Source organism: Pollachius pollachius (assembly GCF_949987615.1).
Source record: "Pollachius pollachius genome assembly, chromosome: 1".
NCBI classification, from domain to species: Eukaryota; Metazoa; Chordata; class Actinopteri; order Gadiformes; family Gadidae; genus Pollachius; species Pollachius pollachius.
This window is the reverse complement of record NC_136934.1, coordinates 11626940-11642353: the sequence shown is the minus strand read 5'-3', so window position 1 is coordinate 11642353 and position 15414 is coordinate 11626940. Positions and strand designations below refer to the sequence as shown.

Genomic DNA, 15414 nt, shown 5'->3' with positions numbered 1-15414 from the left:
ATTTTGTCCAAACGACTTGTAATAAATGGCGTGCTTGGGTATTTCCTTTCAGACTATTCATGTGATGCACACACACACACACGCACGCTTATTGCTTTCTTAAATCTGTAGGCCAATTACTCCACAAAATATTTTTGGGCTGAGTTACAGAATTCACATAATACAGCAGAATATAATTAAGTAGGCGTACAGTCAGTGACACGTCATGAGCTGCAAAAAACTTCAAAACGTGTTATTACATTGTGTCAAGTGCAGAATGACCAAGTAGTGTTGCTGAAAATGAAGACGCAGAATTGGGCCACGCCCCCGCACGCTCCTATTCGTACGGGCAGAATACTATTTTGCAAATGGGAAAACATAGTTCTAACTAATATAGTCATATTGGTTGAAATACATTTTCAATTACCCCATGTGTGTGTCTGTATGAATGGCGCTCCAGAGTGCAGGGAAGTACATATTTTGCAGCCACAAACAACCGCTCATATTTGCCCCTATTTGGAAGTACGCACTGTACAACCGGGGGGTGTGTGTGATTATGTTGCCCACGCACGCCGTTTCGCTCTCTGTCCAACGGAGGGCAGCGGAGAGGCGCGTCTCTGGCGTTTCTCTTGAAACCACGCTACAGACAAACCGAGCGCACTGAGAAGGAATCACACAGCACCGGAGCTGATAGAAACAGCAGACGAGAGCAAGCAGGCAGGCAAGGCGCTCGGCTTCCACGTTAACGTATAATAGTATATCTTAACTTTTTTTGTTGTCATTAAAAACACGCTCCACAGGCCGTCTTTGAACGGGCGGCAGCTCACAGGCGGACCGACTTTTAAGAGAAATCAGTAATCCTCGAGAGGACAGCCAGGGAGCCAGGCACCAGGCTTGACAAGGAGGAGACGGGGAAACATGGCTGTAACAACCTGTACGCGATTCACGGACGAATTCCAGCTATACGAAGAGCTGGGCAAGTAAGTGTTTAGTTTCTTTATCATGTGCAACATTTTGAAGTTAAACGTTTGCGGAATCACTTATTCTCCGGGTATTTTTGAAATCCTGCGGATCCCAAGTATAAGGTATTATGCCTAACCCTATTACAATCATTTAAGGTTAAACGGAGCTCTGAAAATACGCTATGTTCTTATCTACCTGACGTACACACACACACGCGCACACACACACACACACACACACACACACACACACACACACACACACACACTTGTGTTTGGCGTTTAGTTGGCGTTAAGCAGTCTTGTTGGAGGGGGGTACAGGAGTAACGCCCCTTTTTCTAATTAAAAGATTGTAAGAAAAAGGGGCGACGATTTCTTTAGCATTTTGAAAGGTCGCTCCCAATGCAAAGCGCACACGGCGAGGTGCACAGGCACGCATCGTTTCGATACGCTCCGATTAAAATGTACCCGCAGTGTATTAGATTTGTAGATATAATGCAAATATGATGCAGTCTGCGACTATAACCAATGTCGTTATACTCGAACCTACAAACCATGGCTTGTGTAAAATGGTTTTACCTTCAGTTCAGCATATGTGAGAGTTTAAGTGATTGGTTAGACAAAAATGTAAGCGCTATAAATGATTATGTAAATGAAAAAATCGTAGGCTAGGTCCAATATTAAGCCAGCGTATTCTAAATTATTCCAGGGAAAACGAATGATAAATAGTTGATACTCCCCATATATGCCACATATATGGGGCGCCAGCGCCCCATATATGCCACTGAACTGCTTCGGTTGGGCAGGTGATTTGAGCGCACTTTTGAACAGTCACTCAGCCAAGACTCTCAGGCAGGTGTGGGATCTTACGGAAGGTCGTCTTCTTTTATAGCTCTGCTCTTTCTCTATCAGTTCGTTTCACTAAGGCTGACCTATTTTCTATATAAAGCATATATGAAATGCTCTGGGTTTCCAATTTGGGGATACAAAGGCACACTATTCCGTATTAAACCCATCAATTACTTGTTTAGACTCCGAGTGTGTGTCCATTCAAATTTGGATAGCAGTCAGGAAGCATAAATGTATACTTTTGGTGTTGAACGTTTGACACTTTGTTGGTCAAATGCCTCAGGAAGTCTGCGTGGTCAGATAGCGTTCAACACTTAACATTGAGAGTGACCACAGAACTTAGTGGGTTACAATGCTTAAAGCAAAAATACCTCACCTCATTTTGAAGGAATACCTGTCTAACTATCCATACACAAATACAGAAGTCAGACACTAACATCCACCTCTATTCATGTGCTATGAACATACATTTATATTCAGTGTGTATGAAGATATCTTTATTTTCTCATTATTCGATTGTGTAGCTTATCTTCTCAACCACCTCAACACGAGTGTGAACTTTCCAGAAGCAGCTGTGGCGTGAGGTGTCATTCAGTGCTGTGCAAGAGCATGTCAGTTAGGTCTGTGGTATTGTTGAAGTATCTGCGGGTGAATGTTTGTGACTGCTGAGTGTGCGGAAGAAGTTCAAGTATTATTTTTCGAATCGCCTTGAGCAGCTGACACTCAATCTGTATCCTCTAAACGTTGAGTGTCCTTATGCAAGTAGCTCTAGTGTGTGTGTGTGTGTGTGTGTGAGTGTGTGTCTGCCCCCCCCCCCCCTCAAAACATTCAATCTGGGGTGAGGGAAGTGGGCGAGAGGCCATTGTAAATCACTTTAACGTCTCCAGTGAGAGAGACTCGGGGGTGGTCACTGGGCACGGCCAGGCCGCTAATGACAAGCACTTTGTTAACACATTGATCCCGAGATGCTATTCTCAGTAGGCCAAGCAGTGACACTAAAGGGCTGCCACATTTGGTTCTGCTCCCATATTGATAAGGTTTGCCTCCATAGTGTGTGTGTGTGTGTGTGTGTGTGTGTGTGTGTGTGTGTGTGTGTGTGTGTGTGTGTGTGTGTGTGTGTGTGTGTGTTTGCACAGAGCCACACATGCCCTGGTTGTGTTTGGTCATCCAGGCTGTCACCTTTGACCCTGGGCTTTGTGGTCATCTATATTTTGCCCTGTGGTCTCCTTATGGCTGCAGACCAGTGGCACCAGGTCTGCCCCCAAGATCTTCAAAGCCAAGTGTTAAACGAGTGATGTATAGTTGCTGGAACCAGCTTGCAATTCAAATCACCAAACTCGTCTCTAGTTGGAGAGGAATTTGTCTTGGCAAGGTCTAATTTGATGTTGGTTAGGCGTCCAACCAGGATCCTGTTGGTGTACCGTCTGTTTGCTGGGTTGTCAACGGTTGGGAAATCAAAACTGAAAAGTAGTTGGGGCAAATGTGTTCAAACACATGGCCTTGCCCAACCAAAGAAAGTGTATTTGTAACACCAGCCTATTGCCTTTTTTCACTGTCTGTTGTCTATATAACCTTTAATTTGCCAATAGAGTAGGGCAACAATGGGTAGTAATTCTATAATAACGTTTATCGTCTGTCAGAGATATTTTTCCGTCAAGATATTCACCTATCGATAAATTAATTACTGTGTGAAGATATTCCCTCAAAATGGTTGAATATGAGGTTTGAAACGTCAATGAGGAAAGATTTTTGTCCCATACGTACCATAAACTTAAATTGAATGACCCCCAGTTAGACGGTTTAGAATAGTATTTCAGAAGAGAATTCAATAGAATTTATAAGCATATTGAGATATTTGTCGATATCCCATCGTGAAGAATTCCACGTAATTATCGTGCTAATAAATGTTCAATGCGGCCCGGCCTTAGGATTAATGCAGATATCAGAAAGTTGTTGAAGAAATGAGAATCGATCGATGGTCTTGTTGTTAAACAACACAGTTGCATTTGGGGATCTGAGGGATTCTTCATTTCAGCTTCTGAAAATACTGTAGTTTGGGAATGGTTGTGGTGAACTACAGCCACAAAGACTTGGCCTATTGGGACTGCCTCACATTCCACGAGTCTTCAGGGTTTAGAGAATGCGCTGACGGGGTGATTGGGTCCCCGTAGCTCATTCTATTAGTGTAGCAGCGTTTATCTTGTGAGTAAAGATAAACGTTGCCAATTCTTGTGCAAGGCTGGCTGTATCACTTGCTGCACAGAAAATGTTCTGAGCAACAAGCTGCATTCTAGAAAAGCCACTAAACAATCGTACGTCACATAGGTCACAGAATATTCTAGAACCTTAAGGTGAAATTGTCAAACTTCCAGTTGAAGCGTTGAGATCATAAGTGTTACAGGAAGACGAAGAGGGAAGGGAGGCGTGACCTTGCTAAAGAAAACAATTGTTTTGACTCTGGTACATGTGTGTTAATGTTTTTATTCTTCTCTGTTTCTAGGGGAGCATTTTCCGTGGTGCGCAGATGTGTCAAGCTGTGCACTGGACAGGAGTATGCTGCTAAAATCATCAACACCAAAAAGTTATCTGCGAGAGGTGAGAACAAGTGCCAATCTGTCTTTTCCACACATAGTACTTTTTTTTTTTTAAATAGTCTAACAAACTTAACGTCCACATACATTTAATTGAAGCTCATGAATTCTCTGAGAGGTTATACGTCCTAAACGGAAACCTTCCCATTCAAAAGAAGGAACATGTATTCATGAGTTAATATGTACAATTTTGGTCGCTATATACTAGCAATAGCCCCCAATATCGAGTTTTGTAAAAAGATAATCAGACCAATATTTATACCAGCATACATAAACAAAGTTAGAAATATCAATCTTCTTCCAAAATGTTGACAGACATATTTCACCCCTTTCTGGGGCCTGGGCCTCATAAGCAACGGCAATACCAGAACTCTCTGTATCTGTAACACTCTACAAATACCTTTATGAATGAACTATTTATTCAGCCAGTGTCAATGAGTTCTGTACGGCCTGGGTTTCTCTTGTGTTCTCATGAGTAAGCATTGCTTGAGCATGCACGGGGCGAGGCCTTTTATTGATACAGGCCTTTATTCCCGGCTACCTGTATCGGTCGATAACAAGACAATATTGGCTCAGGTGGCTACCTTTCCGAACTCCTTCTACACACATACGCGGGGCCTGCGCAGCACGCACAAATCAAAAATTAATTTATAGCACACACAGCTGTGCCCTCGGCCTCGTTGCGGTTGCCATCCGATACGAACGCTGGCGGGCCTCAGCTCCTCGCCCTGCTGGTCCAGAACAGCCCTCCCCCGCGCCGGTCCCGGCCTCACAAAGGAGAGGGTCCCACCTGAGCAAGAGAGAGCCGCGTGGGTTTGGTGTAACGTAATGGATGGAACGGTTGTTTCATAAGGCAGGCGAGTGGGCGCCTGCAGCTGGCTGCACATCCTCTGCCTTCAACACACACTGCTCTTATTTTAGCATCCTGACCTTTCTGACACGGGCTTCTCTTCTGCCGTGCTCACACGGCGACCCCAGGTGACTGGCCCAGTTTGACTGGTGGGATGTTTCATGTTTGGGGGGGGGGGGGGGGGGGGGCGCTTTTGCTGCTGCTGCTGCTGCTGCTGCTGCCGTGGTTATGGTTGTGGTTGTTGTCGCCGGTTGGTGTTGAGGAGGATAGATTTCTTTACCTCCTACACCTTGAGGTGCTGAATGACTTGTCACTGCAAGGGTTTGCTGGAATAATCCTTGTAAGATTGATTTTCGTTTTCGGATTGTCGCTCTGAGTTTTTTATCCCCTCCTCTTTGAAGCTGTGTGATTCACCCCGGCCCGGTTGTCTCTCTAATGGCACTGGGTTCATTCAGTTCCCTTCAACCACCTATAGGCCTCAGTAAGGAAATCCTCACTCTAACAGATACGAGGATATGAAAAGCCTGTTACTTTATTGTGAAGTGTATCGATTAAGGCAATATATGACTTGAAGGAGGCGTTTGTTATAGCTAGATTGATGTGCTTTAAGGGAGGTGTGTGTGTGTGTGTGTGTGTGTGTGTGTGTGTGTGTGTGTGTGAGAGGCATCCTTGGCACTGAGCAGCTGAGGGGGCATGCGTCCATGTGCCTACATGTCTAAAGCACGGGACTCTCATCGGACACCTCTTTCTGACACACACCACACACACACACACACACACACACACACACACACACACACACACACACACACACACACACACACACACACACACACACACACACACACACACACACACACACAGTCCTTGCCCCCTCAGCCAAGTTCTCGCTAGCAATCAAATGGTTCCAGCTATCCACCACATGTCAGGCGGTACACTTGGCACACAGCCATGTACAAGATAGAGCTGGACAGTGGTCTCTGAGGGTGGGCTTGGCTGTGTATATCAGTGTACGAAAATTGCGTTTATCTACTGTGTGTGTGTGTGTGTGTGTGTGTGTGTGTGTGTGTGTGTGTGTGTGTGTGTGAGAGAGAGAAAGACGTGATTGTTAACTCTGCAATGCAGCTGTAGATTTTGACCTGGTTAGGGACAGCTCTGTGTCATTGGAGAGAATAGCAATAATAGGCCAAAGTCAAGTAATTGGGACAGCTGAAATAACCTGGGACACTGGATCAAGCGACATAAAATCGCCTCGTCTTTACCCTAGACTTGTTCTCCTGTGCTCCTGTACTATTTTGTGATTAATGTGTATAACGGACCCTGTTGCAGCCTGATTGCTGCTGTTTGCAACTGGGTATTGTTTCTAGGATTGATGCATTAGCGACCATGTGATCTAGTAGTCTTTTTGTATTGCTGTCGGCACTTACTTCCAATTATCCGAAATGAGACCATTAGGCTTACTGCTTGGTTAAATAAAGATTGACTGATTCTCCATGTATGGAAAATCTATCCTCTTAACTAATTGTAATGGATTGATGAGCCAAAGTTAACCCTAATCGCTAAATAACCTAGTTAATTCTAATGGCTAGCAGTTAAGTAAATCGGGGCAAACTCTCGTCCAATTATTGTTTAGGAGTTATCGAGATGAGCGTGTGCCATGGCAGTTCATCTGGAGCGGTGCTGTGAGGACATCACTGTTGTAACGGGGCTGATGCTATGCTCCACAGCGCTTCTCTTTGGACTCATGACTCTTTCTCTTTATAACCTCCTCCAAACCCCACCGATGAATTTATTTCTCATGCTCTTGCTGCCTTGTCTTATCATCTAACTCAATGGCTCTGAATGCCTGTTTGTCTGTCGGTGCCTCTCTGAATCTTTTACGTCTAATCTGTTCCCGTTCCCCGTAATCAGTCCGTCGCTGTCTCTCTCTCTAACTCTCCCTCAGCCTCACTCACTCACTCACTCACTCACTCACTCACTCACTCACTCACTCACTCTCTCCCTCTCACTCAGCCTCTTTCATCCCCCCAGGACCAGTCACTCTCTCTCTTTTGTTAGCTTGCTCGGCCTCTCTCATTTCTTATTTAATGCGCTTCATCCAGGAAAGAGGCAAACATGGCAGGGCTTCTCCGTACTCCTCAGCTGATAATCTTCGTGTCCTACATTTAGCCTACTGCCTGTCTGTCTGTCTGTCTGTCTGTCTGTCTGTCTGTCTGTCTGTCTGTCTGTCTGTCTGTCTGTCTGTCTGTCTGTCATTCTGTCTGTCTGTCTGTCGGTTTGTCTCTCCGTAGAGTCATTTAGAGGGCCCATTATCAATCACAGAACAATAACAGCGATCACAGAATGTACGGCCATAAAACAGACTTACTCGGTCACCACATCTCTCTCTCCCGTTTATAAAAACGCTCACAGCCACCGTCCATTTACTGGCCCGACCACACAGGCAATAACTCCCTGTGTACTGAAGGCAAACACGGCATCCTTCATCCCTCGAACTGCTCACTAAAGAAAACGGAGCCACATCAAACAGAGCCGTAAAGCCCGGTGGCTTGTGATCGATCGATCGGCCACCTCCGCATCCATTCATCAGCCTGTAGTCCCCTAAGGCCGGCCCACGCAGACCCTATGGACAGCTGTGCTGGCCTTAGCTGCCTGCGACCGCAAACTCAGAGACGTGCATCTTATACATGTGCAATGTGTAAAACAGGGCTCTTGTCTCAAGCTAATTTGACCAATTTGACACAATGTACTTTATTTCTTGCTTCTTGTTTTGACATGGTTTACTTTTCAGGGCTTATCATATTGTGAGTACAATTATATTTGCATTCCATTTTGTTTGAATAATTTTTTAAATGACCTTACAGAAGTCAAAATGGCACTTGATTAATCCCAGGAAGGAGCTTTAACATTTGTCTACGGAGGCAATCTGAGTTGGATTGTAAAGTTGCTTTGGTTGTCTTCATCTTTAAACCTTTAGTCATCTCCTCTCTCTTTCAGATCACCAGAAACTGGAACGGGAGGCCCGGATCTGTCGCCTGCTGAAGCACTCCAATATAGGTGCGATATCTCTCTCTCGACTCCTCTCTCCCTCTTTCTCGCTCGACTCCTCTCTCCCTCTTTCTCTCTCGACTCCTCTCTCCCTCTCTCTCTCTCGACTCCTCTCTCCCTCTCTCTCTCTCTCGACTCCTCTCTCCCTCTTTCTCTCTCGACTCCTCTCTCCCTCTCTCTCTCTCGACTCCTCTCTCCCTCTCTCTCTCTCTCTCGACTCCTCTCTCCCTCTTTCTCTCTCGACTCCTCTCTCCCTCTCTCTCTCTCGACTCCTCTCTCCCTCTCTCTCTCTCTCGACTCCTCTCTCCCTCTTTCTCTCTCGACTCCTCTCTCCCTCTCTCTCTCTCGACTCCTCTCTCCCTCTCTCTCTCTCTCGACTCCTCTCTCTCTATCCCTCCCTCTCTCCAACCCCCTTTCCTTCCTTATTTCTCATCTCTTCAGGGGTCCAAACCACAGCTCCTTCAGAAAGATCATCTCTGGTCAGAAGAGTCAATAGCTTCACAGTGTTCTTGTGTTTGCACACATAATCTCTCAGTGTAGAAGGACTTCTGTTGAAACAAATGTCTAGTATTCAGTTAACAATATTATCATTGTTAACATTCTTACATCAACCTCCCACACACCAATCCAGTTGTCCCGCACACTGAATTCTTGTTCCTGCTGTATTATATGACTTGAGAATTAAGTTCAATTAACCAGACTTCCTGTGGTCTCTCTCTCTCTCTGTCTCTCTCCCTTTCCCCCTCCTTCTCGTTGGCAGTTAGGCTCCATGACAGTATATCAGAGGAAGGCTTCCACTACCTCCTGTTTGACTTGTGAGTTCATTGTTGTTCTTTTTCTCCTTCATTGTCTTTGGAGCACATTTGCATGTATGTGTCACATGACCGAATCATACAGGATATTGCCAAGGTCATTTGAATGACTTAATTCTGAATTTAAATAGTAAAGGAAACAATATAGTGTGAAGGCTTTAATTTACAGGCTAGCCAATCAATGTAAAGATTCAACACAACTTGTTAGATTAAAACAAAATTAATAAAGTAACTAATAATGGGACTCTACTGTTTGACTCTACTTATTGCAAGACTTTTGAAAACGTGGAACTTGAAACCAACCTACAGACTTAAATACAATATAACCACAAATCTTACATATAATATTGTTTAATGAAATGTCTGTTGCGTAACCCCCCCAAACGCTCATATGCACCCTCACACATCGTTGCCGTTCCCTCTTGTTTCCATGGTAACGCCATGGGGGGGAATGGGAGGGGGCACATGAAAATAAATAGAGTCCTTCTTCATAGCCAGATAAGGGGGGCTTCCCATGTCGTCACACACACACACGCACGCATGCACGCGGGAGCGTGCACACACACACTGTTTCTAATAGTATTTTTCTGGTTGTGTGTTTGTCTGTTTCTGGTTGTGTGTGTCTTTGTGTGCGTATCTCTGGTTGTGTTTGTGTGTGTGGGTGTATTGCTGGTTTTGTTTGTGTGTGTGTATTTCTGGTTGTGTGTGTGTGCGTGTGTGTATTTCTTGTTGTGTGTGTGTGTGTGTGTGTTGCAGGGTCACTGGAGGGGAGCTGTTCGAGGACATCGTAGCCAGGGAGTACTACAGTGAGGCCGACGCCAGGTAGGCCCTGAATCTCTCTGTGTGTATCCGCTCTCGTCCTGTTTCCTGTCGGCCCCTCTTTATGTCTGTCTTCTATGGGTCTGTTAATCTGTTTGTCCGATGTTCAGACCCCCTCTCCACTTTAGGGAGTGTGTTCTCCTCTACCTCTTCCCCTGTCCTTCTTCTATTCTGAGTCCGAACCCATGTCTTCCTCTCCTCATCTGCTCTTCCTCTCCTCTGTTTTTCCACTCGGTGGCTCCTAATTGCGTCCATTGGTTTTCCCATTCACCGCATTTCCTTCATTTATTTTTTATTTGCCGTGTAAGACCACAGCATCACAAGCGTGTCCAAGACCCTCTGGTCCCACACTGACATAGTAGAGGCCGATGTGAGGAGTAGTCCCAGTGCAGTTAAGATGCAGCGTTCACTCCCATTCAAGCTTCTTTCCTCCTTCCCTTCCTCCTTTTCTTCCTCTCCTCTGTTACTCATGCATTTAGCCCAAAGGAGGGAGAGCAAGCACAACATGATAGTCATTAAAACTGCACAAGAGCAAGTTTTGTGTATGTGTGTGTGTTTTTGTGTGTGCGTGCTTGTGTGTGTGTCCTTCTTTCTCCTGTCCTCATTTTCCCCCGGCATTTATCATCCACTTGTCTTTCGTAGCCCTTAGTTCAAACGCACGCACACACACACACACACACACGCACACGCACACGCACACGCACACGCACACGCACACGCACACACACACACACACACACACACACACACACTACTTCCCATGTCTCTCTGCTCTCCTCTTGTTCCCAGTGACTCATGCACAATCAGATAAGAAAGGGGGGTTAAATAGAACATATGCACAAGTGTGGACATGCTACTCGCAAAAACACATACTCATATACAAAGACCCACACACAAAAAAAGACAAACACACAAAATGATCAAAATCCACCATGAATGGACAATGTGCGTCAGCATTCGGAATTCGCAAACCTTCAGAAGATATTTCTAAATGAATCACATCTGAAACATCTCAGTTTGTCTTGGTTGTTTTACTTTACTTTATTTTGGAGGTTTTGAGGTATTGCAGTATAATAACAAGTACTCAATGGTTGTGCAGCCGGCCCGGTAGCAGATCCATGATACTACGGTGACACTGGAGCCATACTGGGGTTTAACCATAGCTGTTCCAGCCAGAGAGGCTTCCCGAGGACAAAAATAACATCAGCGTTAATATAAACTACCCTGAGTACCTCAGGGAAAAGTAAATGAGCCATCAGATATAAAAGGGGCAGTTATTTTCCTGCTGTGTACCAGTAAGGCTGTAATAGACCAGATACAATGTTATAATATACTTTTGGATATGTGATGAACAGCCATGATGTTGTTCCTTTTAAAATGTTTTTATTTCTGCAGGACAAAACACATGAGATCTGACTTGATTTGACTTGAGAAAGTGACTAAACCTGCGACTGTAACAACTTATAACAACATCTGTGTTGTTATAAGTGGATATCATATTATTTTTACAATTTTGCATATTATTTGCAGATATTATTGGTTGAAATTGCTCAGCCTGCAACCACAGACACCTAATAAATTAACTAAATGTCTGATGGGAAGGAAGTGGAAGTAAACTAAATTTGATAAGAAATACAATGAATGCTTTTGTATTTAGTCTGCTTTGTTCAATAGATGAATGCTATGACTATAAATTCTATGCTGGAATGATGATGTTAACAATGCCTGCCTGTTTCCATTCGAGAACAGGAGATACAAATGGGTTGCAATTGCCCTCATTGTTTTTTGCTTACATACATGAAGTAGTAGTAGTCATTAAGTAGCAACTCTATCCAAAGTGACACACAAGCAATTCCTGGCTGGTTGATATTGTACTTTGCTGTTTTGATTATACTGGGTTTAAAAATATCCAGATTTGAAGAGCATTGACGTCAAAAGGGTGATATTCTATTGTTCCGTCCCCCCTGTGGTGAAGATCTAGCCTAGTAATCACTGCCTTTTCAGCCCACTGCTGCTCTCTCTCCCACCTCGTACCCGAAGTACCTCTACACACACACACACACACACACACACACACACACACACACACACACACACACACACACACACACACACACACACACACACACACACACACACACACACACACACACACACACATCCCCCTCTCTGGTGTCAGTCATCCAGGCCAGTTCTCAACACACCACCCTTCTTACACCCCAGGGGACCAGTAATAAGTGGGACTTTAATTAGTGCTGATAATTAGTCACACACACACAACCACACAAACACAGACAGACAGACAGACACACACACACACACACACACACACACAGACTTCCACCCTCCACAGAGCACCTTGTTCCTGGTGCAAAACCATTGTTTTGTTTTATTTCAAAGAATCATACAGCATATAGGTAGCAGACAGTTTTGATCCATTTATGATCCTTTTACCAGTATCATTTAGACTTTTTAAACTTAAATAACCATTTATTGAAACAAAACAATCAATTTCCAAAGACAGCCACACAGTGTATATGACGGAGTTGAAAGTATCTATCAGGGGTTAACCACGATGTGGAATAAAGCCGTTGTTTACGTCTCCTTCCATCCCACCAGTCTTCCTGCAAAATCACATCTAGCTGCCCTGAGAGGAACCAAATATTAAGTAATTTTCGCATTTACTTCCACAAAGAAACCCGAAAGACTGGGATTGGCGACTTAAACGGGTGAGGCGTCTCACTTGAGAGAATGTACAAAACCAATACCATTGGCCACACTGGCCAACCAAACAACATGGGCTATTCCCTCTTCTATTTTGTCATCAAAGTTTTTGATTAATCACTTAAATACACATCAGAAACAACACTAACAGCTTTATTCACGGCAGCTAACGATGCCATGAATAAAAACAACAGAATATTTTTTTTTAATAGTTCAAATGGACCATTACAAGACGTAATCAAACGAGATCAGCAAAACCCAACAAAAAATTGGATATTCACATCCACACACATAATTCCAACCTAGCATTTCTGCTGGCTAGCCACTTGCACTCACTCAGGCCTCCTCTCGTGGAATACTGGAGCGGTTTCTGCAGTCGAGGGAACATTGTGCTGTGTGTCATTCCCCCAGGCCCAGACTCTCACTTTGGTGCTATTTTAACTCTCCCTCGCTCGCCACGCAACGTTAGCACTTGCTCTCCTCATCATCATTCTCCATCCATCCATCTATCTGTGTGTGTGTGTTGAGCGTGTTATCATATAGTACATCTTCACACCACTACTACATCCAGTGGTTGCACCCTGCATTTTTGTCTGTCTGTTTGTTTGTGTGTGTCTGTGTGTGTGTGTGTGTGTGTGCGCTTGCGCAATAATGTGTTTGTGTGTGTGTGCGGGAGAGAGCGTTACGAAGGGAGTATAATGAGAGAAGAGAGAGATAAGTCATCCCTCTCTCTGTCCTCCTACTCAGTAGACACTATGTGGGTGTGAACCTGGCAGGCTTCCTGTACTCCTGCTATTAGTCACATACCCTGAACATAACACACACACACACACACACACACACACACACACACACACACACACACACACACACACACACACACACACAGACAGACACACAGACACACAGACACACATGAATACACATGCGGATACACATCAACTGTGCACACTAAAAGGAAGATCAAGATGGTGCCCACGTGACTGACTGAGCTACTGCACTCACAGCCAACGACGACTTGGCCTGCTTCACACCTGCATTCTTTTGCACCTGAATGATGGACAAAAACGGTTTTCATCAACACGTTGCTCCCATAGGATCCAACCTCCTCCCCACAGCTGCCACCTCAATCCTTTCTTTCTTGTCCTCCTTTTTTCTTTTCTTTGCCTCTAGAAACCTTTTGGGTCTTCATTTTCAGTTCCCCCTCCTCCCTCTCCTCCCCCTCCTCTCCTCTCTCCTTTCCTGTCCTGTCCTCTTCTGTCTCCCAGTTGGTGTGATTATGTCTCACAGGCAGCTCTGCCGGGGATCGCTTGTGTTTCTCATTCTGTTTAAAAAGTGTTTTTTGTCTCCTCTACCTGCACCTCTCCTCCCCACCACCACCACCCCCACCACCAACACCACCCACCACCATCACAACCCCTTACTCTGCCTCCATCTTTCTTTCTCCGTCTCTATCTTTCTCTCCTTCCCCCCTCTTGTCCCTGGTGACGCACCACTCCACCACCTTCACTGTGTTTCATCCCTCATTTTGTCTCTGTTTTCAATCTGCCATCTCATGTGCTCCTCTCCCACGGCCCACTCTGCACCGAGTTCACCCACCCATGCCCTATGTGTCTCTCTCTCCCTCTCTCTCTGTCCTTCACCCCCCCCCCCTCACCCCCATCCATCTTCCAACCCACCCCCCCTCCCCCCCCTCTCTGTTTTGTCTTCACAGTCACTGTATCCATCAGATTCTAGACAGTGTTCATCACATTCATCAACATGACATAGTGCACAGGGACCTGAAGGTTAGTATCTGGAAAGAAGCAGTCCCCACCCTTCTCTTCTCTTCTACTCTGGCCTCACCTGTCCCCCCCCCCCCCCCCTTATACCTTGCCTGCTCCCCTCCTGCTCTCCATCTCTGTCTCCTTCCTCCCTTCTTTCCTTCCTGCCTAACCTTTTTTCTACATACTTTGCCATGGGTGTCTGGTTTGCTTGTCTAGTCTTGTCTGCTTGTCCCTCGTTATGCTCGAATGTCTTGTGTTCAAACCAACAGTCTCAGATTCCCGTCCAGCTTACCTGAAAACCTTAACCCATCCCCCTCCCCTCCCCTCCCCTCCATCAACCTCCTTCACATACCCTTCCCCTCCCTTCCCCTCCATCAACCTCCTTCACATACCCTTCCCCTCCCCTCCCCTCCATCAACCTCCTTCACATACCCTTCCCCTCCCTTCCCCTCCATCAACCTCCTTCACATACCCTTCCCCTCCCCTGGTTGACTTTCGAACTCCTCCAACAAAAACACTGGTTAACTTGCAACAAAACTTAAAACAGCAAACACCAGTCAACACACACACACACACACACACACACACACACACACACACACACACACACACACACACACACACACACACACACACACACACACACACACACACACACACACACACAGTTGTAAAGATACACATTCCCCTTCTCTCAGCCGGTGAAATAGAATTTCGTCAGCCTCACATTGATTGTCAGCCTCCTTCCTGTCTGCCTGTGACCAACTGATAATAGGCTATTGACTACTTGTCTCTAAACCGTATATTATTTGAAACGTTGCCTGGACACTTTTTCGATCTTAAAACAAAAGGATTAAGGCTAACTAGCAGCGGGGAAAAAATATGAGACCTGAATCATCCTTCAACGAGTGTATGCTGCTATTAGTTTGCTTCTAAACGTTTTATTATTTTCTACCTTTTACCAGTAGAATAATTATCAGCCGGTGTGTTGATCATTATCAACTTTCAGTGGTA

General features: G+C 45.1%; 1 protein-coding gene across 10 annotated transcripts in view; it reads left to right on the top strand.

Annotated features, from left to right (window-relative positions):
• Positions 1 to 672: 672 nt before the first annotated feature.
• camk2b1 (calcium/calmodulin-dependent protein kinase (CaM kinase) II beta 1) overlaps positions 673 to 15414 on the top strand; it is a 53684-nt gene continuing 38942 nt past the window's right edge. For 6 of the 10 annotated variants that reach the window (XM_079751042.1, XM_079751047.1, XM_079751049.1 and 3 more), the window contains exons 1-5: positions 673 to 959; positions 4291 to 4385; positions 8229 to 8288; positions 9040 to 9094; positions 9848 to 9913. In XM_079751042.1, coding sequence (XP_079607168.1) covers positions 898 to 959; positions 4291 to 4385; positions 8229 to 8288; positions 9040 to 9094; positions 9848 to 9913 — 338 coding nt within the window. In that variant the 5' untranslated portion in view covers positions 673 to 897. Of the gene's footprint in view, positions 960 to 4290; positions 4386 to 8228; positions 8289 to 9039; positions 9095 to 9847; positions 9914 to 14348; positions 14422 to 15414 lie in introns of all 10 variants that reach the window. The other 4 variants (XM_079751048.1, XM_079751050.1, XM_079751043.1 and 1 more) reach the window with 1 other exon arrangement.